The sequence below is a fragment of the Struthio camelus genome, chromosome 1 (genome assembly GCF_040807025.1).
Source record: "Struthio camelus isolate bStrCam1 chromosome 1, bStrCam1.hap1, whole genome shotgun sequence".
NCBI classification, from domain to species: Eukaryota; Metazoa; Chordata; class Aves; order Struthioniformes; family Struthionidae; genus Struthio; species Struthio camelus.
The window spans coordinates 92,644,247-92,667,549 of NC_090942.1; the positions used below are offsets into that span (position 1 = coordinate 92,644,247).

Sequence of the window (23,303 nt, forward strand, 5' to 3'; positions counted from 1 at the left end):
AAACTTCCTGCACCATGAGCTGATGCAGCTTCTAACCAGACTTCAGTTGGGCTAAAAGACAGTCAGGACTACTTTTAGTAACTCTAGTGAATAAGTCATGAATATCAGGAAGAAGTTTTAAAGAGAAGATACGGTTTACAAGAACATCAAGCAGAGAAGTTCCAGATAACGTACTTGTACAGCCTTGGTGAGAACCTCCCTCACTTGAAATGAGCAGATAGACATAGAAAGCTATCCAGCCTTCATAACATGAAGTATAGCACAAATAAGATGGAATAGGGAAAGGAGCTGTTAAATGCTGCAATAGCAGGTTTGTGAACAGGGGCAGAGTCCTCTGGTCCCTGTTTGCTATTGGGTTATCCCAGTGAGGACTTTATTCTAGCGGTAGTGTGTCCATGACATTAATTTGATGGGAAAGAAAAAGAAAGAACATGCTTCTGCAAGCACAGCACAGATTCTGCTAATATTGTAGGGAACAACTCACTTTCCAGTGAAAAAAAACCCCACGTGTTGAGGAGACGTCTGCAATACACACCACAGGTCCAAGCCCGTAAGTCTCATGTGATGTGAAGCATCACACTGGTATGACAATGCGTGCAGCCTAGAAAGGACAGACAAGATTTCATAGTGGTGAAGGCCGAATGAATGGAGAGCCCTTATCTCTTGATGATCCCTTTGTTTGCCAGCTATCCAAATGCTGAAATAAAGAGGACCTGTTCCATCTGAGCTGAGCAGCCACTACTTCTAAGATCTTGTTTAAAAAAAGAAGAAGAAGAAGAAGAAGAAAAAACACTCAACATGGTGAAAAATCTGAATGGAAGAGATTGTTTTTATTTGATTGTTACTGACTGACAATGAAATGAAGGCATTTCTTGTAGCTGTATGAAAGCAAGCATCTTAACAGTCAAAAGATATGAAACTATTCCTGTTTTTAATAATTGAACAACAGTAGATATGGTCCCCATCTTGAACTTAAAAAAGAAGAACATTTAGATTTGCAGACACACAATGAGCTGCCAGCCTCCCTTCCTCTTCAGTATCAGAAAATATCTGCTGTTAACTCCTTGCCCTTGTGCTGCATCATAATTGAGTCTACAAATCTGAGTAACAAGAGAGAGCCTACTTCTCAAAGTCTGGTTTGGAGGAGACGGGGACTCAATGCTGTCAGGGTAAAACAGGAGAACTGTGAAAGGATGAGTATGAGGATGGAGTCTTGAGGGTGCTTACATCTGCTCCAAGTGTCATTACTAGGATGGACAACTACCTGAAGAAGGTGACAGAGAAGAACGAACTTGCCTTGGTGCTGAAGGCTCACGGTGCATCAAAGAGAACAGGATAAATCGTTTCTCACAGTACATATTAAGTGCCCCTTGATGGAGAAGGGCCAGGAGAATTTTTGACACTAAACCGAAGTATCTGCTTCACTGATGAGCCAGATAAAGCTGGTGCCACCTGACTGTCCTTAGAGATGCCACAAGAGGAAGTGGCGAGTTAGACAAGATACCCAGATCTTTCACTGTCAAATACAGTGACTACATTAGTTGAAAAACTGGTGCTAAAGAAAGCATATCACTAACAAGAAAAGCAAGGCTGGATTAATTTCATTCAGACCCTGCTCAAAAAAGCATTCAGTGAAGATACAGATCATGTACAGCACTTTACCTAGACTTCACAGGTATCCTGAAATTGCTGGCTGGCTGAGTCTCAGAAGAACAATTCTGAAAGACTGATCAGAGCTTATAGGGCGCAGAGCCCTTGCATCACTCCGTATAGAATGGTGAAGGGGAGCAGGAAGAGTGTTTTTAGATCCTAATCTTAGGTGACCAACTTGTAAGAAGAGGCCTAGGGCTCCAAACTTGGGTTGGTGTCAAGTACGAGATGGCACATGCTGAACTAATCTGTTGTGGCTCACAAAAGCTATATACCCCAGAATTTTAAAAGGAATCCCTTTTCTAGCAGATCTGGAACATTGTAAGACTTGGTTACAAATGACAAGAAACAACAGTCTGATCAACGTATGAGAATAAAATACTGAAATTCTTTTACTCAGATCTTGACTACTAAGTATTATGAATAGCCCTACACAGCAATTTGCCTTTCACACTAATTAATGTACCGGCAATATGTAATAAAGCTAATAAAATTCCTAATTTAGCTGTTTCTCAGGGTCAGCTCCCTACTACATTCTGCTAAGAGCGGGAATCCCCACAGAGACGCTGATAAACTTTTTAGAACCCAGGGGAGGAGACTCTCTGTCTTAGTACACTCAAAAGAGGCTAACACATTAGAATTAGAGATCTCAAGATTTCATCTCTATTGTTGATAACTCATTCAAAAGCAGAGCACAAACAGTATTTCCAGAACAAACAGTGCCTTAAAATAAATAGCCATCTGCTAGTTAAAACATGTGACAAGCTGCTGAATAGTATTTTTGCTGAATTAATGGAAATTGCTTACCTCATCATAATAAGCTCTCAAATCAGCTCTTTTAGAGCGTAAGTCCCAGAATACTACAGTCCCATTTTCATAGCCTATCAGCAGCTGGAGGAGGGAAATGAACACAATTACGGTTTCAGAGTCAAACGGTATACACAAACATTTAACAACTTCATGATTTTAAGACATTTAAAAAATATATGAAGACTATAAAAAGAAATGCCAAACTGATGTGCAAGATTGTAGTTTACACTACGCATAACCTGCTTTCAAATTATCTGACAATTCAACTTCTGAAATAGAAGAAAAATAACATGCTTTATACATTTCCTTTTTTTCTGCAAGATTATGTGACAGGCCCGTCCCCACAATTTATTATCTGCTGAGAAATTATGAATGAAGGGCGTTCCTCTTGGCTGTTATCTTCCTTGTCTCCTGATTGGAGAGAAAACTGCTCGACACCTAAGTGATTACTTAAATAACGCCAAATGAAAGAGTCACTACATTAAACTCTCACCGAGCTACAGATATTCTGTTTTCTGCTGTTTTAAAAAGATTCGGAAGATGAAACTCTTGCAGAAAATAAGAAACGACATATCTTCCTCTGAACTCAAAATAAACAAACCAGTAAGTCAATTTTCACTTCTTTTAGTACTAGTATGTCCTATAAACACCCACAATTGAGAAACAGAAGTAATAAAGACTTGCTTAAAGAGGAAAGAGAAGAAAAATAATGATCAGGAGAAAAAGAAGAATGAACAAATGAACACAGTGCTTTTTCCTGGTCTGTACTAAAAGAATCATATTATTGGTTGGCTACAGTATTGAGTACTGTTCATATGAACAATATATTTCCACAGTAACACAGTTAGTTTCAGTTCTTATGGAAAATGTGAAGTTTGGCCTATTTAGGTGCCCTGCAGATTGCTTCTCATAGAGTCCATCTTCATAAGAACCTGTCCTGGACATGAAGATTCTGGGAATGACCAAATTGGCAGGCTCACAGATTTCTATTGTGGACTATTTTATACACCTAGCAGTGATAATTGCAATTGTTCTTTGTCCATAAAAACACGGATCACAGAATACAGGGAAGAATTTAGAGTTTCAATATTAAGAATTTGAGCAGAAGAGCAACAAGAATATTTCTTAGTCTATGAAACCTTATCAGCATCTTTGCAATAATTTTAGCTTGCATAAGTCATAAAAAAGAAACTTTACTGGATTGAAAAAAGTGATGTTTTGTGTAGCAAGATAAATATCATTAATGCATAAACACCAGTGCAACAGAATCCGGGAATTTTCTCAGACCTACTAGATGCAATTCTTTATATTGTTGTGAGAATATTTGTTATAAGAAGATGCATTACATAATCTGGGAATGATTTGCAGTTTAAAAATTTAGTGCTTGAATACGAATGATATCTCATTATTTAAGAATTCTGCTCCTGACCAAAATTCAAACTGTGCTGGAAAAATTCCACACATTCCGTGATTCCGCAGCAGAGTAAATGTGAAAAAACATCCTGTTCAGACAGCACAGAGTTAACTAGATAGCACTGGTGTCAGGATGCCATACAGTATTTTGGGTTAGTAGATTCGCACTGGGAGAGTGAACAAAGAAGGGTCTTACTGCAATTTCTTCTACTGCTATCGTAGCGATCCTGGCTGGAAAACTATTACGTTTCAAGGAGTTAGATGATCGACATTACAGTTAACCTGAGCAGGTGCAGGCCTGTGCTGTGCTGTGCCGTGCCATGCTGTAGTGCACACAGCACTTGGCCTTCAGGCCTGTGCGGTGCTGCACAGATCCTGTGGCTGCACGATAAACTCAGTTGGCTAAATCATACCAGAGGAGCCTGTAGGCAGCTCCCACTTGCTGCTGTGTCCCACTACACCATCTGTGTGTCCTTGTCTTTATCTTAAAGTAAAGTAGCAGGTTTTCATGTGAACACCCTTTTGCTTGACAGCAGAAATGATGAATAGAATTGTTTTGTTCTAAGAAAACGCTGTAAAAGCTCTAAAGACCAAAATGCTGGTGAACTTCTCCACAGATGAGATTGGGACAGCATGCTGTGCCCTGATTGGAGGTCTGTCTGATGATGCACACCTTGAGGTTCCCAGCATTTGAAGGGATGTAAGATTATCTATCCTCTTTTTCCTTTTTTTGTTTAGTTCCAATTAACGGTATTTTAATCAGTACCTTATGGAGTCTGAATGCCTTTCTGACTGAGATCATAATGAACACTAGCACTGGTGCACTACAGCTGGGTACCAAATGAGAGTTGAACTGAGTTCACATCTGCCAGTATTCTTCCCTCCTCAGCTTTTGTACAAACGTAATCAGGAAACTGAAGGAATAGAAAAACATTTAATATGTGACCCTGCTTTATAATAAATCTTTCTCCCTGGTGAAGCTGGCTTGTCTTTTGATTGTTGTTATTCTCTTTTGCAAAGATATTGTGCTCCATGTAATTGCTATAAGGCCAAATACCTCCTTTCAGAGACAGCCTTCCACCTGATCTGCTGCTGAAATACTCAGCACACAACAGCGCTACAGAATCGCAAGATACAAAGTGCTGTAAATTCAAGGCAGAAGTCCACTGAAAGACGAACAGCTCTGCTACATTGCTGGGAATCTCTCATCTGCTCAGATATGCCATTGTAGCCGTGCTGCTTAACTGATCATGTGTTGGTATGACAATAAAGTCAGAACTCCAACAGAGTGAATGTAATTAGTCTCATCTCTAGCAGATTTATGATGGTCTGAATTCTGACCTGTCTGGACCATAGAAAACCCTGACGTTCTCATGCCTCTTGGTCATGATAAGCACTTGAGAGATCTATAAGAAAATCTTCATGTCTGTAATATTTAACTCAGTAGAAGAGAAAACATCCTGAAGTGCAGTTGGAAGAGAAAACACAAAGAAGAAAGATACCTGTAAATACGTCCGGGAAGGAAGAAGCAAGGATTTCCCTTTAACTTGATTTTCATATCCTCTCTTTCAATTACTCATAATTAATTATATTAATTATTATCAGGTATAGCTCAAACTTCTGAATACATTATAGGATTTTCATATGTTCAACAAAGTACATTCTTTGGCATTTCTGTGGGAGAAGGACCCCCCTCTGTGACTCCTGTTAGATAAAAGTGAACACATTCCTGTTTTATGGGAAGTCCTAGAATTTGTCATTTATTTATTAGTTGCAGTGACTGTATTTAAGTGGTACTCAGTGACAAAGGTGGGTAAAAATGTTCCATTTTGCTACAAGCTATACATATACATGATGCATACATGATAGCCATATACATCTCTCTACGTTCAAGAATTTCCAATCTAAACAGAAACTAAAGAACTGTATTGGCATCTCCATTTTACACATTGGTATTGAGACAGTCCAAGTTTTTGAGAAGTATTTGATCTGGCAAAGTGTTAGTTGGGAAACCTTTAGCTCTACAGGGTGACCCAGGGAGTATCTCCAAAACTCCTCTCTCTGACACTGTTAAGTTAGCAGGGAGAAAACAGAATGGCAACTCTTCCTGCTTTCTGTAGGTTAAGAACAGTGCAGAAGGCTGAATGAAATTCAAAGGGGAGAGGAGCCAAGGCAAGATCTTCTGCATATAGTGGAGTTGCTGCACGTTTTGCCTTAAGAAAGTGAGAAGCTTTTGATGATGGTGTTTTAGGGAGATTTCTCCTTTACTATCAACAAATTGCATCCCGGTACACGCCAGCACTTTTCGTTGTCCTGGTAGCACTAAACAGCTGGGTGTATGGTGGTGGGGAACCCTGCCAAAATGCACACTGTACTTAGGTGTTGTTATATCTCAGAATACAGACTCAGCGACAGGAAGTTTAGTCCGCCAGCTAATGGTTAATAACATTAAACCATTTCCTATTAAGCTTTCTCCAATTGCTGCGAAAGATTGCTGGGCAGATCACTGCAGCTAATGTCTTCTGTGTCAGCATTAAAAATCATGTTTGCCACAGATCTGCCACTTACAAACGTCTATGCACTTTAGTCTGTTATTAATGCATACTTGCTCACTCATTTGGCAGACATAGTCTTATTCACACACACAATCACCAGGACCCCAAATTGTTCTTAAGCAACAATCCAAATGCCCAGATTCTGTTATCTGTCTTCCAACCACAACTTGCTAGATCCATAACAGAGACTGTCTCCGAACCCTGCCTTGATAATTTCTGCAGAGCACTCCGGAAAACTTGTGAATGGGAGAAGTCTTCTGAAACTACATTAACCCTTTTGGCACAGAAAAGCAGGTCATCAGTCACTGATATGAACTACTGAACCGTTAGGAATATAAAGTATTTTTTTGAAATGAATATACAGTGGGCACATAAACTCCTGCAACTTCCAGAAAGAGATCTGAAGATAGTCCTAGCTGTCTGTGTTTTAGGACTCTCATCCACTCAGTGCTCTCTAAACATCAGTCCCACGGGAGAATGCTACTTATTTACCTCAGTGAAACATACCTAGATCCATAATCAACTTTGTGATATCCTAGGAAAAGATACACCACTGGATCCAAGGTAGAGCACAAGAATATTTGTGTCTTCAGCAGTGATTATGATTGATTTGTACCCACCATTTAATTCCTGAAGCATATGTAAAGGAACACAGGTATCTGCTGCCCCCTCATGAAGTGATTTGGGGAGATCAATTTCTTCCACAAACACCTCACAATGGTCTTTGGTTGGCCTTGAAGCTGAAAAGCTAAGCAGGGTGTGTGGAACTGCTTTGAAACTGCTCTTTGTGATCTGTTTCTTAAGAGCAGCTGTCCTAAACTAAACAAAAGGTCTATCTACCACAGTGTCTTGTACTTAAATGGCCAAAAGCAAAAACCAAAGAAGAGTATGTGAAGCGGGCAAGCATCCATGACTGATTTTCTTTTTTGATTGCTACTGAGCACTAAGCTGACATTTTCACTGAACTATTAATCATCACACCAAAATCTTACTACAAAACAGTAACGATCAGCTCAGACCCATTGTTTTATATGCTAGAATTATTCTTTTCCCCATATGTAACACTTCCCATTATTTATACTGAATTTTAATTGCCATTTTACTGCTGAGTTTCTGAGTCTCCTGAAGTCCAACAAACTTGGTCACTGCTTACCCTGTTTTCTAGGTTGTTTATGACTATGCTGAACAGCAAAAGTCCCAGAAGTCTTTTTCTCCCCCTCCTCCCCCATTCTGAAGAATGACTTTTTTTCCTTTATTCTTTCAGTCAAAATTTGATGAGGCTTAGTTGAAAAATTTAGTTTACAATTTTCTCTATTGCTGGTTCTTGTGATCTGGAGTTGTGTCTTTCATTTAATGCTTGGATCCTCTCTTTGTGTACCTTTTCCTGATATCTTCTAGCAACTGTGAAACAGTGTATTAATTACACAGTCTTCTGCCCCTACATGTAATCAACAGGCACATTCTGCAAATCTGCAAGTGTTTTTCTAGCATCAGTTGTTCTTTATATCACTCTCAATCTATCAATGGCATGAAAAGCTGCACTGGAATGGTTTCAATATGGCTTAGATTTTTTTATACTCTCTCTCTCCCTGTCCGTTCTTCATAGAGATTCATCTGATTTTGCCATTGCCAGAGCCTTGTTAGTATGCTAGTACTTCAGCAGTGCCCAGATGTCTCCAATGAGTCCTGAACAACAAACAATTGTATTTCCAAGTAGATTCTTCTATAGCTCCCTTTTCTGAGACCTGTTCATCTTCTCTCTTTCTGCTGATGGCAAAGTACTTTAGATTTCTGTTTGGACATGGTACATGACATTCTTTTAAGGGATGCTCGCTTTCAAGAAATTTTTTTTTTTAAATTATTGTATCCTTACTCCCTACACTGTGTACTTTAGGTAGGTTATCAACAGCTCCTGTTGTAGTCAGAGGACAAGATTTATGCCTGATTAATAAGCCTTGATTGCGATCAAGTATTTGGTCATTAATAGTTAAACAACATTTCTTGACAGCTTCTGTTTTGAAGCTGAAACGCTGTGCTTCACAGTGTTTAATTGCCTTCATTTGCTCTATCCTCAATTGCTTGATCTATTGTGATTCTTCCAAAAGGGTTTAGAGATCCAATCTGAAATAACAAGCAGTTGGAGGGCTAATTGGCAAGTGCATCATTTGCACATAGTTCAGTTTGCAGTACGGAAAAGTCCAGGGAGTGACAACACAAATGAAATTCAGATGTAGCCTCCAGCCTTTTTTTCCAGACACTCATACTAATTTCAGCATATAGTCCCCTATACTATATCAGAAATTCAGACTGTTGGCAGTTTCCAATTACCCTCACCTTACTTAACTTAAGGACACAGCCAAATAGATACACCGTTTGTAAGATGCAGTCCAATATATACATTTACTGAAATGCAGTTAGCAAAAGTCATCACAAAAATGGTTATATACTTAAATGTCCCTTTTACATAGGTAAAATGCTCAAAAATCCAGTACCATCATATAAATAAAACCAGCACAAGTAAAACTGGTATTGCGACAACCAAATTTCATTTTGGAAAGGCTACATACAAATAAACCTGACTCAGATTTTTGCCTCCTGATGGTATCAATCACTGCCCTAACTTTCAGACTATATGTTTTGTTTCCATTGGTTGACAGTTCTTTGCTATTCTGAGCTCTGTTCACAAACAGCAGCAAGTTCCAAATGTGGGATTCTATCATGAGTATTCTTGCAGAAGAAAAGACTTATGATCTTGTGGAAACTTATTAAAACTTAAAAAAAATTCCCTCAAAATAGCACGCTTATCCAAACCTGAAGTCCTCACACAGGTTTTAGTCAATTCTTTCTTAAGAAAAACTCAAATTTATTTATTCAGGAACAATTTTGACTGACTGTAGATTTCAAAGTACAGTATGCTGTTTGTACCTCAGAACTGTAACATTTTTTCTCATTAAAATTTTCCAGAGAGAATTGCTTTCTAAAAAACCGTAAAAAGTTCCCTTACAGACATATAATGAAAGTAGATAATTAAATTAGTGAGTAAGCAAAAACAAAGTGCTATTAAGGTCAGTGAGAGCTATGAAATATTGTAATGTTTCATATCATTAGTTGTACTCACTTTTCCCTCATCTCTTGGGCTGTCGCTTAAATGTACTACTGGCCCAGGGTGAGTCTTTGTGGATCTGCAAAACAAAAATCAATTCAAATCTGTGATTTTTTTTTTTTTTGTATAAAGAGCCCTGTACTTCAAATGGTTTAAAAGTCATTCTAAAAAGCCCAAGAGGGGAAGATACTTACCTGAAGGTTATCGTAATCTTTCTGTGTCTTCCTCATATTTCCTTTTTCCTCTGTTATTGGTAAAGACTCTCCTTTAAATCCTTTTTTTTTCTTTTTTAATTTTTAATCTCATTAGTCTTCTCATTACATTAAAATTTTCATCTAATTTCTAGGGTTTTTTGCCGCTTCTGTGGCCCACTCCCTCTCCCTGCTCTCCACCTTTGCCTGATTTCAAGGCTAATCTGTCAAGGATTCATTAAGTCTTCACTGGTTTCATTTCAATAACTGATCTCAAGCCCCATCAGTTTCATGAATGATAGGGATTCAGTAACCTCATCTACACTGCTCCATCAGCTTCAGTGAGGTTTCCAAGATGAAGCATCTTGCCTTTGTCCATTCTACAAAGCCTTATGCTATCTTCAGACCAACTATTACAGTTACACTCACAACACCTGTTCAGTGAGGCTGCTCAGCCATCAGACCCATCCCATGAGCCTTCATAACACACTATAAAGATTTCCTGTTGTTCATGCTATCTCCTACCTTATCGCAATAACTATCAGCAACTTATTATGTAACTCAGTACAAGGACTGCTGCTCAAGTCACCATTGTCCAGCACCTGATAGCAAATGCAAATCATAGGAAGCTGAAGGGACAGATTAAGATTTTTGAACTGTCATCCTTTCTGACCAGTCCTTTGCAGTCTGGTAGTCATACAGAGCATAAAGATGAATGCCAGCCCGTAGAGCTTTAGGCTATTTGAATGCCTGCACAGTACAGGTCCTTTCCTCCCCCTAGATTCTGTGGCCAGGGTGCACATGCCATAGAGATCAACATAGGATTTCGACTTGCTGTCCCTGCTTACATGGCTGGTCTGGGTTCAACAAAGTTCACTAAGAGAAGAAATATGGCAGAGACTGGCAGAGCCCACAAAGCTAAGCATTCACCTAGAAGCTGAATCTAACATTCTGTACACTCCTCGTTGAAAAAAATCTGCTGGAAACAGCTGTATAAAAATCATAGCAAAATAAAACAAAACAAAAGGTTCTCCAACCGAAGTCCTCAAAGGCATCCCCAAAACTAAGAGTATGCCTCCCCCTTTGGCTCAAATACAGAACTGTAGCAAAACTGGCCTCAAAACACTTTGTTCCGCCATGTTGGACTCCAAATCAAGACTAAGGGTAGTATGCAAAAATTTCCAGGCAACTTGAACATTAAAACATTATAGAGTAATACGTGCATAGGCCCCTCCCCTCTCCATAACGATGCATTCCGACATTCTTTAGAGCATGCCCACTTTCCTCTGGCCTCTATTTTTTTCCATGAGATGTTTTAAATATCTCAACTGTTAGGACCTCTCAGGTGAGGGTGTGTACCAAAGCTAGGCCAAGGCAGGTTGGCAAAGACCTTCTCTGGTATTTATTTATGTGCTGAAGACAATGAAAAACTACTCCAGACATCCTTAGATTTCCAAACTAAGTTTGCTCCAGATCAAAAAGATGCAAAACTTTGAGTCATCTAAAGGCCAGGCAGCCTCCCAAGGCTATGCTCCACTCCTTTACATGTTTTGATACTACTGTTAGCTGCATACATTGCAAACACTAAAAATAAGACTTGGCTTACAAAGCTAGGGGCAGTGGGGCAGCCACTTCTGTGGTGAATCTTCTGCATGAAATGATCCCATGCTACCGTTAGCTTTGACAGATCATGTTTCCACAGATAACTGCAGCATTTTACCTTCCTACGTGATGTTTAGGTGAGCAAGGTTCCACATGAGCACTATACAACATATCCCAGTACAGAAGTGAGATCAGCAGGAACACACCGGACAGCCTATTTTTAAAGTGACATTTTATACTGACTGTCTTTAATGGTGCCAGCAGCAAGTACTCAGTTGGCTTGAGTCATGGAATGCAACAATTTTTCCAGTGGACTGTTTGCAGAGGCATGGTTAGCAGAAGGCCTGGCTGTCATTTCTATCCAAGCTAACTCCCCAAAGGGGAGCTTCTGCTTCTAAGTAACTTATATTGACATAAAAATTTCCTACAAAGTCAGACCTGGGAGTGGGCAGTGACAGGGAACTGAGAGGTGGGATAAGGATATTCACAAACAGGGCTTAAACCCATTCATGTTCTGCGCTGTATGTCCTCAAGGAGTACATATGGCATCCTAGGACATTCTAGGCTGCTTTAAACTTTGCTTCTGACAGAGGTTTACTGTTTGGACCGGTCAAAGCATTTTGAAGGAAAGAACTAGGTCGGTATAGGTTACATCCTGCCACACATAATTTTATTCCCCTACAGCATCCAGCATCGAAAATAAAGGCTGATGGGAAAAGAAGGGAGGAGAATAAGAGGAAGAATTGGGCAGATGGAGACACTATCTGGAATACTTTGTAGTCAAACGAGAACCACTCCAGTACACTCTTTATCCATTTTTCTTTGCCTTTGTACGTAGCACTTCTTGGTGTTCAAAAAAAGTATAGTTTCAAGACTGCTCTAGGCTGATTAGCAAGACAGAAGACTGAGCAGAGCCGAGCAAATGCCAGGCTTGACTAAGCTGATGACAGGCAAAATGGCAGAAGGAGCACAAGCACACAAGCTGTCTGACAAGGTGTGCTGTTTTCAGCCAGTTATTCCAGCCCATTGAGCTGATTATTAGGCAGGTTAGGTTGCTTGGCTACTCCAGCATTGGTATTTGACCAGAAATATTGGCAAGAGGGGAATGGAGGAAGCAAAGGAAAGAGCATACTGTCTTTCTAAGCTGAAGGCTGATCCCATCTAGATTGCTCTTTCTACTTATGAATTTTAAAAGTTGAGAACAATTTAATCAAAGTAGCACAACCACCGTTTTCTTTTTAAGCTATACACACACTATTGCATACTAAAGTAAGCCTCTATTTATCTTCAGGGGGAATTACATTGTTACATGACCTGTAGTTACTCCATATTACATCTAATTTTAGGCTAATTATACTTTCATTGTCATACAAAGATGTCAAACATGTCAAACCCCTTCTTCCTCTGTAAATGATAAGGAATTGTCTTTTAATATCAGTCTTATTTTCCTTTTATATTCTTGCAGGGGAATAGCCTCTGGCTTCCAAACAGCTAAACGGGATAATCTTCAACAACACCATACGCTCTCCTACCTCCTGCATTTTTCCATCTTTCTGTTTTTCACCGAGTCTACTGTATCATGATAGCTGGAAGATCCTATGAGGTTTGCATTCCGAAACACTGTAATAGAATTTCGTTTTGCTTTTCAAGATATTAGGCACTTCTTATTTTCTTTAGTAGCAATATCTTTTTATTAGGTTCCAGACTATTTCCATTTTTTTCTAGTTGTATTATTTTAGTTTGGCAGGTGTGTCATTCTATCAAAAAATAGGCTCAATGAACTATTGCTCTGCTTTCACACCTATGCCAGCAGTCTTTGCTTCAGTTCTTGTTAGCTTTTTTTTATATCAAGTATTAATACCATGACTGTCTGACAGTGCCTAGCTTTGATTACAGGTAGGTAAGAACATGTACCAGAGTTCGGCAGTCACAGCGCTAACTCTGTCAGGAAGTGAGAAAGGATCTTTTCCAAATGATTTTATGTCCTAAGACTCAATTCAGACTTGCCATCACACACAAGATCTCACATAGAGTTTCTGGGGTGATGACAACAAGATGTTCTTGAAGCATTCTGGGATTAGAAAGCTTACTCCTTGGCAATCCTTCTACTTCCACTACTTTTCCAGGGCTCTAAGAAATATATATTTTTATGTTTAGTCTTTCCTTGCAGAAACAAGAAGATACAGATCAAGTAAAGCATTTGCATCAAAACTGACTCTTCTTTGGTCTGAACGATGAGGAAGGTTCACAACGTGAAGCACAAAGGATTTGGTTTGGTTTCTAAGACTCAGTGCTGCGTTGGGGGAGATGTTTGGGGAAGTTGTTTGATAGAAAATAACACCATTTCAGATGCAGCAGGCAAGAAAACTGTGTGTGAGAAGGAACACAGATGGTCTTTCCCTTGCTGCTCTGATCCTGCCCTATGATTGAGCACAGAAGGAGAGACATGATTAACCATTTTCTCACTGGCAATGCAGCTTTCTTGCTTCTCTTGAAGTGATATCATCTCTCCTAGTGCAGCACCGTGGAGCCCAAAGCTAATCCTAGAAACCTAAATCTAATCCTTTGTGCTGCACATTAAGACCAGGAATATGCCAAAGGAAGATTGGTTTTTAATACAAGTGTCTTACTTGATGTACATTTGTTTGTTTCCTCAAGAAAAGAATATACAGAGACAACAGCGATGTCTTTTGGAGCCCTAGAAAAGCATTGTACATAAAATGACTGCCAGGCTGTAGGCTCTAAAGTCAATTTCTCCTAAGGTAGACATCGTGACTGCACTACAAGCAGGTTTATGGGAAGCGATTATTTAGTTAGCTATGTTATATCAATAATATTAGTTTACAGAACTCATGTATCAGAGTTACAGATAGAGTAATTACTACTTGCATACAGTACATTATACTATATGCGGAAATATCTACACAAGACAACATTTTGCCTCATTATAGCTTTAGCCTCAGTAAACAAACTATTTTATTTCCTCTCACTGCTATTACGGTAGAAATGTCAAGGAGATGATAAAGCTGTATGCTGTCATACAGTAGCAAAGAAAGGAAAGCGCTGTTGAATTAAATTAAAAACAAAAGTAGAGATCCAGAAGTTCCTGGAAAGGATGAAAACGTGCTGGGAAACCAAAAAAATATGAGGATATCTTGAATAAAACACACTGCTGCTTATTCCAGATATTTCTACACAGGCATTCCTTCTAGCTGTCTTTGTGACACTGCATAAAAAGTAACTAGATCCTAACCCTAGAGGAAGAGAAAAATAATGAAGCAGCAGCAGATGAAATAAAGTGGAATTGAAATGCTTGCGCAGAGAATTCTTCATTTCCAGATACTAGCTGGGATATGGCTGAGAGCAAATGAGAAGATAAAGCTCTATAAAGAGACGAGAAGGATCAAAACCAAAGCCAAGCTCATACGTAGCAGGTCAAGTCCAAAAAGTATCAGCTATGAGCTGCAGTAAAGAAGCTCAGAAAGCTACCTTCAATTGAACAAGAAGAAAGAACGAGTTGCTTAGTCCTGGGAGGAGAACGTCCACAAAAACAGACCGTAGAAGAATTGAAAAATGGAACAAAAGGTTCTCATAACAAGACTACAAGTGCGTTAACAAACTATTGATCTATTGAACTGTTTCCTGTTTCATCAGAAGTTATTCCTGAGAGCAGTATGTAGTAATTTATTTGGGGCATGTTTGTGCTGGGAAAGAAGAGCTGAGGTGCCAATTATGTAAGACTTGACTCTTAATGGGAGGAACAGGAATGAAATGGAGAAACTATTTATTGTGAAAATAAATATTCACAAAACTTGTAAGGATACAAGGTTTTACATGATTTATTTTAAAATTAGAAAGCTCGAAAAGAAGAAATCTTCAGCAATTTTACAATTTGGAATGAGGAAAATGGGGAAAATATATAAGCGATATGCGAAGACATACCATCCTTCCGGGAAATTCTATTCATTCTGAGAAACTAAGTGGCATAAGTAATGTTGAAAGAACTTCATGAAATATCAAGACAATCTTTAAAGCAGGTTAAAGTGTTACATGACAAAAAAGAATTAAACCAAGAGGAAACAACTTTTCTTTTAAGAAAATAGAAAGTACAATTACAGAAGAACCAGGCTGTAAAGATTTCTGAGAAGAATGAAAATCAGTCAGAGGTAGAAAGTGGAACAAGAAGTTGAGAGAAAAAAAAGTAAAACATCTATATTAGTCAATGGAGCTGGAGATGACTGAACATAACAGTGCTGAGAAAAGGATAGGCATAAAGAGATATTCCTATAGTGTCAGCAGTCAGAAATCATCTGCAGTTCTGCTCTCACAAAAGTGCTGTGCACCAGACATTAAGAATTTCTTTCCATTGGTAGAGTTATTGGGAAACTAAAAAAAAAAAAAAGTTGGATACATAGTTCCCATATTGTGGATTAAGGCTAGGGCTTGGGGCAAGTAAGCATCATTTCAGCCTCGGGATGCATGTTTAGCTTTTTAGACAACTGATTTCTAAAGTGTCTAGAAGAAGGACACCACGCAACTTGTGTCACAGCATAGAGGCTGTGATCTAGTTGCTCCTGGGCTGCTACCTCTCCTTTACCACAGTGGGACTGCTGGCTTTTAGACACACCTAGAGAATGGAGCTGCACAAGGAAAGGGCTAAGGAAGGAAAGAGAAGTTACGAATCTGTTACAACTGACTTCCATTTTTCCCACTTTTGTGATACTCCAAAACCCATAACTTTTGACAAATTTCAGTTATTCATTCATTAGTGAGGTGTTCAAACCCTGGAATCTGCACACTTGGGAAGGGGGTGAGACTGCAGATTTCTCATTTTCTGAGTTTGGTGGACTCCTGGTGAGATCTTTCTGCAACCCAAACACCACATGACCTTCCAAAATGTCTGACCCAGCAGGCTGAGAAAAATAATCCCACAGTAGCTGGAGTAAACGCAGACATATGTTGAGGTCACTGACTACTCCTCTGTTCTAGACCTATTTCCAAAGGTTTTGATTAGAGTGTGGAAAACCAAGCAGTATGATGAGCAAACAATGTATTTAATTAAGGACTAGCTCTGCTGCGCGCCAAAGAAATGACAAACAGAAAAGCTTTAACTTATTATTTCTTCTCAGCTGAAAAGATGCTTTTATTGTGGTCTGAGGTAGTAGTAATGCATGAGATAAAAATAGCTGAGACAAGAATCACTAGAGCAAATGTTTCTAAAACTACCTATATTCTAATCTTCTTCCTTTGCTCTGAACAAGGTGACATCCACTGCAACTTAAACAGTGCACACGATTTATAACGGTTTTTTTCTTGCAATTTCCAGCATCAGTTATGCCTTAGTACCGAAAATCATCCCAAATAAAAAGAAAAAGAATGTTTCCTTTGCATTACTAGTTTGTTCAGGCTTTAATTTCTCACTGGTATTACATACGGTTTAAAGCAAGCAGGGTGATTTCTCCTATATAGGAGACAGTAGTCTCATCACAGATAAAACAGGTATTTCAATCTTTCTGATGCATTTCTATTCTTGTTACTTCTGAATTGCTTAAAAATAATAAGAAAAACACTATCATTCCAAAATGTAGTGCTCTACAGCTCTTCCAGTACATTGTGATACAAAAGGAGGCAAAAAAAAAAAACCCAAACAGAAAAAAAAAACACAAATGGAATAAGCTCCTGATGAAAACAAACAAACAAACAAACAAACAAACAAACAAACAAACAACTCCCCTACATTTTAAGTCAATAGTAGACATGTAGGACAAAGCAATGGGATTTCTTGCATTATATGCAAAGACCAAAAAGGTTACATCTGGAGTTATTCCTCTTTCATACCACTGTTAGAAAAAAATTGTTGCAGTCATTTTATGGCCCTCACTACCTGACAGTGTTGGTTTTTTTTTTTTCCCTGAGAGTGAGCAGTTATTTTCTCCGGAATTAATTAATCTCAGTCAGTCTGAAGAAACTCTCTGTGAAGTTAATAGCTTGGTAAGCCTATGAATGGACTAAAATGAGCTGTTGGAATACATTTTCTATGCCCCATATTTTTTGCACCTATGCAAAACCATTTCTTACATTACTTGTTGAACAACAGCATCCTGACCTTACATGGAGAAATTCATTCTGTGATGAAAGACTACAATATAGCTTGTACGTATTTTCCAGAGGAGGAAATGACAACACAGGCATTCTAACCTTTTCAGGTTATCTTAATCTCTACTTTCTGTGGAGGCTCTCCTCATTCATGATCTGGAGAACTGAGAGAACTGGAATTTTATCTGATTTATCTGATTTTACCTGATTTTTTTTTTCCACTCTCACAAAACCAGCCGTAATGTGGCTTTACCATGACTCAGAGACATATGGTAATACACAGCTTAACACTCCAAAGCTGAAACATTTCAGGTTTTTAAAAATTGTATCAATTCCATCTTTTACTCATTTTCAGGGTAAAACCTTGAAATCTTGAAGACAACTGAATTAAAGTCACATTATGAGAATTCACTAGGATTTCATCAGAGGGGGACTGCAAGTCAGTGTAAATAACGAACATGGATTTTGAGAGAAAATCAAGTTGTTAGCCTGCAATTGTAGAAACTGCAGATGGGAGTTGCGTAAAGAGGGAAAACTCCTTCAGGCTTGTTTGGGCAGATGACATACAAGCCTGACACACTCAAAACTCTATTCATAAACTCTCCATCTGAACAGAGGACGTTAAGAACGTAACAAAGCAATCATTTTTACTGGGCTTTCTTTGCCAGTAAATTTGACCCAAATATGCCTGCACAGAAAGCAAACGCTCTACTTCTAAGCTTTACAGAGAATAGTAACATCTTCAAACTCATAGCTGATCCTGCTGCAAGCAGGAGGTTGGCCTAGAGACCTTCTGAGGTGCCTTCCAACCTGAATTATTATGTGATTCTAGAATACAAAAATATGACTCAGCAGATTAAAAAAATATAATCAAATAAGAACACATCCATTGGACCAAAATAAAATAGTTCTTGTAAAAATACAGCTCAGTACGATCGAAAAGGAAAGTCTACCACTAAATGCCCATTCTCATGAAACACACCTAGAGTTAATCAAATTCATTTTAAAAAGTAATCTAAGTTATGTTTTTCCCACAAGAAAGTAATAGTACTGGAAGACAGTTGATAGTCTGTTATTATCTTATGCCATATTCCAGACAGAGTTCAAGTTACTTTACCAGGAAAAGTTACCTAGTTTCAACATCAGCAGTGCTATAGCATCTGTTAAAGGTGTCTGCTGTGGTAAACATCACCATTATCTCCAGTAGCCTCTCACTTTAATACAGAGAAACTAATCTGAAGACATATAGCATCCCAGTATCTACCTGTATTTACAGGAGAGGACAACTTCCCCCATCCAATATCAAGAAGTACAAGAGGAGACAGCATGGAGAGGAGACAGCCTTCTTAGATTAGCACACTGCTTACAGGGATCAAGGTACACTTGTAAGATCGATAGAACTAAAAGCTGCAATGAATGAATACTTGTACTCAACTGTCACCAAAGTGGTACATGACAAAAAAGTTTTTTCAGAAGAAATGATTATGGTAACCATGCAGTATCTCCAAGTACTTGAGGTGAGAAGGCATATCTGTATCACATTGTTATTATCTTTAACAATTTTTTGGAAGAAAAAAAATCATAAAACAAATATATTTTTGTATAGCCAAAACATAGTGAAGAAATTCAAGAGAGGCTGCTAGTTTACCAAAAGGTTCTCAGGAGGCCGCCTCTTGCACAGCATCTAGCCTATCTCAGTAAGTCAGCAATGAAGCTCATTAGTAAGCAGCCCTTGTATCCCCACATAAGTACTTTTTCATTGAATAAAAGCATCATTCTAATCATTTCTCAATAAAAGAGCTATATTATAGCCATAAAAAAAGAAAGAAAAGACTTATGCAAAAGAGTTTTGAACTAATTAGGAAGCGGAAATAGGTGTAAAACTTCAGTTTCATAAAAACTTAAGTTTTGAAATTGGTTTCTCCACAGAAGAAAAGCATCCTAATATTTGGAGGAAGAAAAATTCTAAATATTCACAAAAGTCCATTGTTCTCAAATTCTCCAAGACATTACATATCCAATTCAGTGCATATAATACTTTTTAAAAATATAAAAATCAAAAGAAAACTCTAAGTATACCAACGTTATCAAAACAAAATGAGAGAGGAAATAATTAAGATGCTTCCCCTCTGAAGAAAGTCACCAAAATGAACATATTAATTCTGGTTTTGATTAAATCACATTTTCCAGCAAGATTTTTTTCAACTAAAACTACTGAACAGAGCTAAGCAAAGTTTTACAAAAGGAAGAAAAACATTCTAAAATTCAGAAAAGGACAAAAGTTTTACCAGAAGACTGTATGAATCCTGATTACCATTTGAATCCTTGAATTTATCTCCTTTGAAGAGAAAATTAGACTTTTTATGACTGTGCCTACACAGTTTGGTAGGGGCAGGGCAGAAGAAGTAAAAAGGGGCATCAGTTTTGTCAGCCTAGGGGATACAGTGAACAGTAAGTAGGCAATAATTATAAAAGAAACACGGCAAAGGGAAGGATTGTGGAAAAAGCTGACCGCTATCAATGTGATCTCTGCTTGAGACAGAGAATTAGATCCACCACTGAAAGGTAGGAGGCCTGTAAATGTATTCTTGGATGCTATCGTCTTGGTCCGCTGACCTTGATTAATTTCATTGTACTACCTAAAGGTTACAGGTACCTCACAACAGGAAGCATAAGTCTCTGTACCTGCATGAAGTACGAGTTTGTCTGCAGCACTTCTGTTTGCTGGAATTCCACAGAGGAAACAGCAGAGAAGTACTTTTTCATTTCTACTGTGGCTTTTACTGGCAAGGACCAAAGACTCATCCCAGTCAGACTCTTACACATCTCCCTGCATTTCATATGCACTGCACATACAAGCTGAGTTAGCCTGTCAGGAAACCGACATTTGACAGCCACTAAAACCTGCTCATTACCTGCCCTTTTAAGTTCATCAGCAACTTTTCAAGAAGATCATCAGGTTTTGATGAGCCTGATTTAACTTTGAGATCAGCCTTACTTTGAGCAGGGACTTCGTCTAGAGACTTCCAGAAGTCCCTTCCGATGCAAATTATTCTACAATTCAATGAAGAAAAGTTCTACATAGAGTAATACAGACCATTACACTCCATTATTCTCTTCTGAGGATGTTTGGAAGAGATGGTAATCAAACTACACTGATAAAAACAGTAAAGTCTGAATTTGTGAGATTCATGATTATCTGTATTTAATTGAACTTGAGAGTTATACGGGTTCCCAAGTAACTTTTTCGTTTATATAAGAATATAATTTCATAATCATATATCTAATTTTGCAAAGTTCCATAACAAACAATTAATACTGCACAGGCTTTTATGAAAATAAAAGGTTTTCAAGAGACTTGCAAATATTTGTAAAAACAAATTATTCTTAAAAAGGAATCTAAAGTCAGTTGCCTGCAATATGAAAATGACCACAGACACAAATACAAAGAAATCTGTACTTACAGTTCTATTGCCTTGTTCCACATGATAACATATCCGGAAAGAATGAAGGACTCGATATTTACAATGTGTGTATTTCCCCTCTCTGTTCCAACATAAAGCCATTTACTCTGGAAAGGTAGATGACAGTAAGTAATCCTGTAAAGGAAAAAGAAAAAAAAAAAGTGACTGAACACTGTATCAACAATATTTTCAGCACATTTACCGATGAAATATCTGTCCTTTACATCTTAAAATTTGAAGAAAGGCTGGGCAGCAGTTTTCAGCAAGTGCAGTTTTTGCAGGCCTTCTACAGAAAAATCACACTGGGGGACCTGAAACAAAAAAGGGCCATCCTGCCTGCCTATAGTCAGGGCAGGGAAAAAGAACCATAGTAGCACTTGAGCACGCTAGTTACATTATCTCCAGGAATATGCAAACTGCACTATTAAAGTATCCAAGATTCTCAAGCTAGGCCTTCTTATTTTCATTCTTACAATAAGCTATTCTTCCAAATCAACAAAGAGGAAGTTGATGGAACATCAGCATGATTAATGTTTTGAACAACAGAAGTGTAACACCATCATTCAGACAAGAAAACATTCACTCTATGAGCTGCTAGTTGGGAGAGCAGGTCACTAGATAGAGCACTACTAAGTGCAGCCAAGCATTATTATGATATACGCTCTGAATCCTACGTTCATATCATTCCTCCAGAGTGATAAACCAGTGCTGTATTAGTTTGGATGTCATAATAATTTCTCATGATAACACGTAAAAATTCGCACAGATATGATGAATGAGTAGATTCAGGTTTTTTTAATATTATAGTATTCACATTCAAACAAAACTGATTCCACATAAGATACAAAACTATTTGTGGCTGAAATCTAACTGAATGTATGTTACCTACATAGACTAAAACTTCATCTGATCCCTTGGAGCCACAGGAGTTTTTACAAGAAGCAAGTATTTTGCTTAGTAGGCCATACATGATTATATTTATCAGTCAATTCCACAGGCAAGGTATTTCTAGCTTTGATGTATAAGCTAGAGTTAACAGCTATGCAATAATTTTTATCCTTAAAAAAAAAACCAAACAACAGCATGCATGAACATATATAATTCCAATTTATATTCTTACGCTAGAGCAATCTTTGAATTCATTATAAAAGAATGAGAGGAGTGCTGGCTATCTTCCAGCAATTTAACCTTAAATATGTAAAGTCCTCTGAGTAGAAGAGGATTTGCCACCCTTGGAATTAAAGGAATTGTTTAACATTAATACAGATTTCACATATTTTCTGTAATTGTTCCATCTATGGGATTCTCAAACAGAAAGATTCTAGACAGATTCTACACAGTATTTGCACAGTTTTACAGTTTTGAAAGTATCTGCTCATGTGTCAGAACATTTACTGTTGAATGCGTTACAGTGAGCAAAATTTATTTTTACTTTATATATCACTCTAGACTGAACACAGTTGAGATATGCAGTCTTCAAATACTGATTTATGGGCACAATTATCACTAAAAAGGACTCCAGCACAAGGTTTACCCTTCACAGATATCCTGTTTCGTTGATTCAAGTGAGACTGAAGTGTGATGCAGGCTTTGTTCTGGCCATCTGCACAGGGGTTCATTTTATTATTAGTGGTCTAATTATGGCAATGATTGCACTGCCTTTAGTGGGAAAAGGATCAAGTTTTTTCAAGACAATGGCTTTCAGAATGGGAAACAGTTTAGTGTGTGTAAATAAAAACACTTTCCAGCAGCAACTTAGTACTTATATTGTGAGTGCAGTCAGATCAACAAATACGATACAAACAATTGCAAGAAAAGTATGCCACCTACATTTTCCTTGCTGGAATTTAAGCTCTTAGCTTTATTGTTCTGTTCTTAAAAGATGCAAAGCAAAAATTACTCTTCCTGTGAGTTCCCTGATTTTTTTTTTTTTTTTAAACTGAACAATTCAATTACTTTCTCTTCAGAAGCACCATTTGCTAGACTTCTGGTCAGATTCATATTTAGACTTATTTTTCTAGTTTCTACACTAGCTCTGCTTTTCTTTCTTGTTCTCCAGACTATCTGTGGTACATGCATGCTTTATTAGGTTCCAGTCCCATGCAAAAAGCTCCTTAGATGCCTGGCTGATTAATCCTCTTAACCACCTCAGACTAATGCTTACTCAGCTCTTGTTTGTAGAAAATTGTTAAATTACAGAAAGAGAAAAAAAAATGAAAATTGTGGTGAAAAATGTAGCTGTCTAATGACTGACAAATGACTTGTGAGTGACAGAGTGAACCCTAGTTGACTCGAATGCTGCTATTCCAAATTCATGCATTTGTGTCATCAAGCTAGCAGGTTTAGGCCACCTAGAACAACAGTAATTTTCAGCATTCTGACAAATCTGTTCACAAGCTATTATGGTGTAGCGCAAAAA

At 38.1% G+C, this 23,303-nt stretch overlaps 1 protein-coding gene across 10 annotated transcripts in view; it reads right to left on the minus strand.

Annotated features, from left to right (window-relative positions):
* The window catches only part of STXBP5L (syntaxin binding protein 5L), a 194,597-nt gene that overhangs the window by 84,617 nt on the left and 86,677 nt on the right, over positions 1-23,303 (minus strand). For all 10 annotated transcript variants that reach the window (XM_009689641.2, XM_009689643.2, XM_068957926.1 and 7 more), the window contains exons 5-7: positions 20,885-21,019; positions 9,547-9,610; positions 2,458-2,541 (exon numbers count right to left, since the gene is read on the minus strand). In XM_009689641.2, coding sequence (XP_009687936.1) covers positions 2,458-2,541; positions 9,547-9,610; positions 20,885-21,019 — 283 coding nt within the window. The remainder of the gene's footprint in view (positions 1-2,457; positions 2,542-9,546; positions 9,611-20,884; positions 21,020-23,303) is intronic.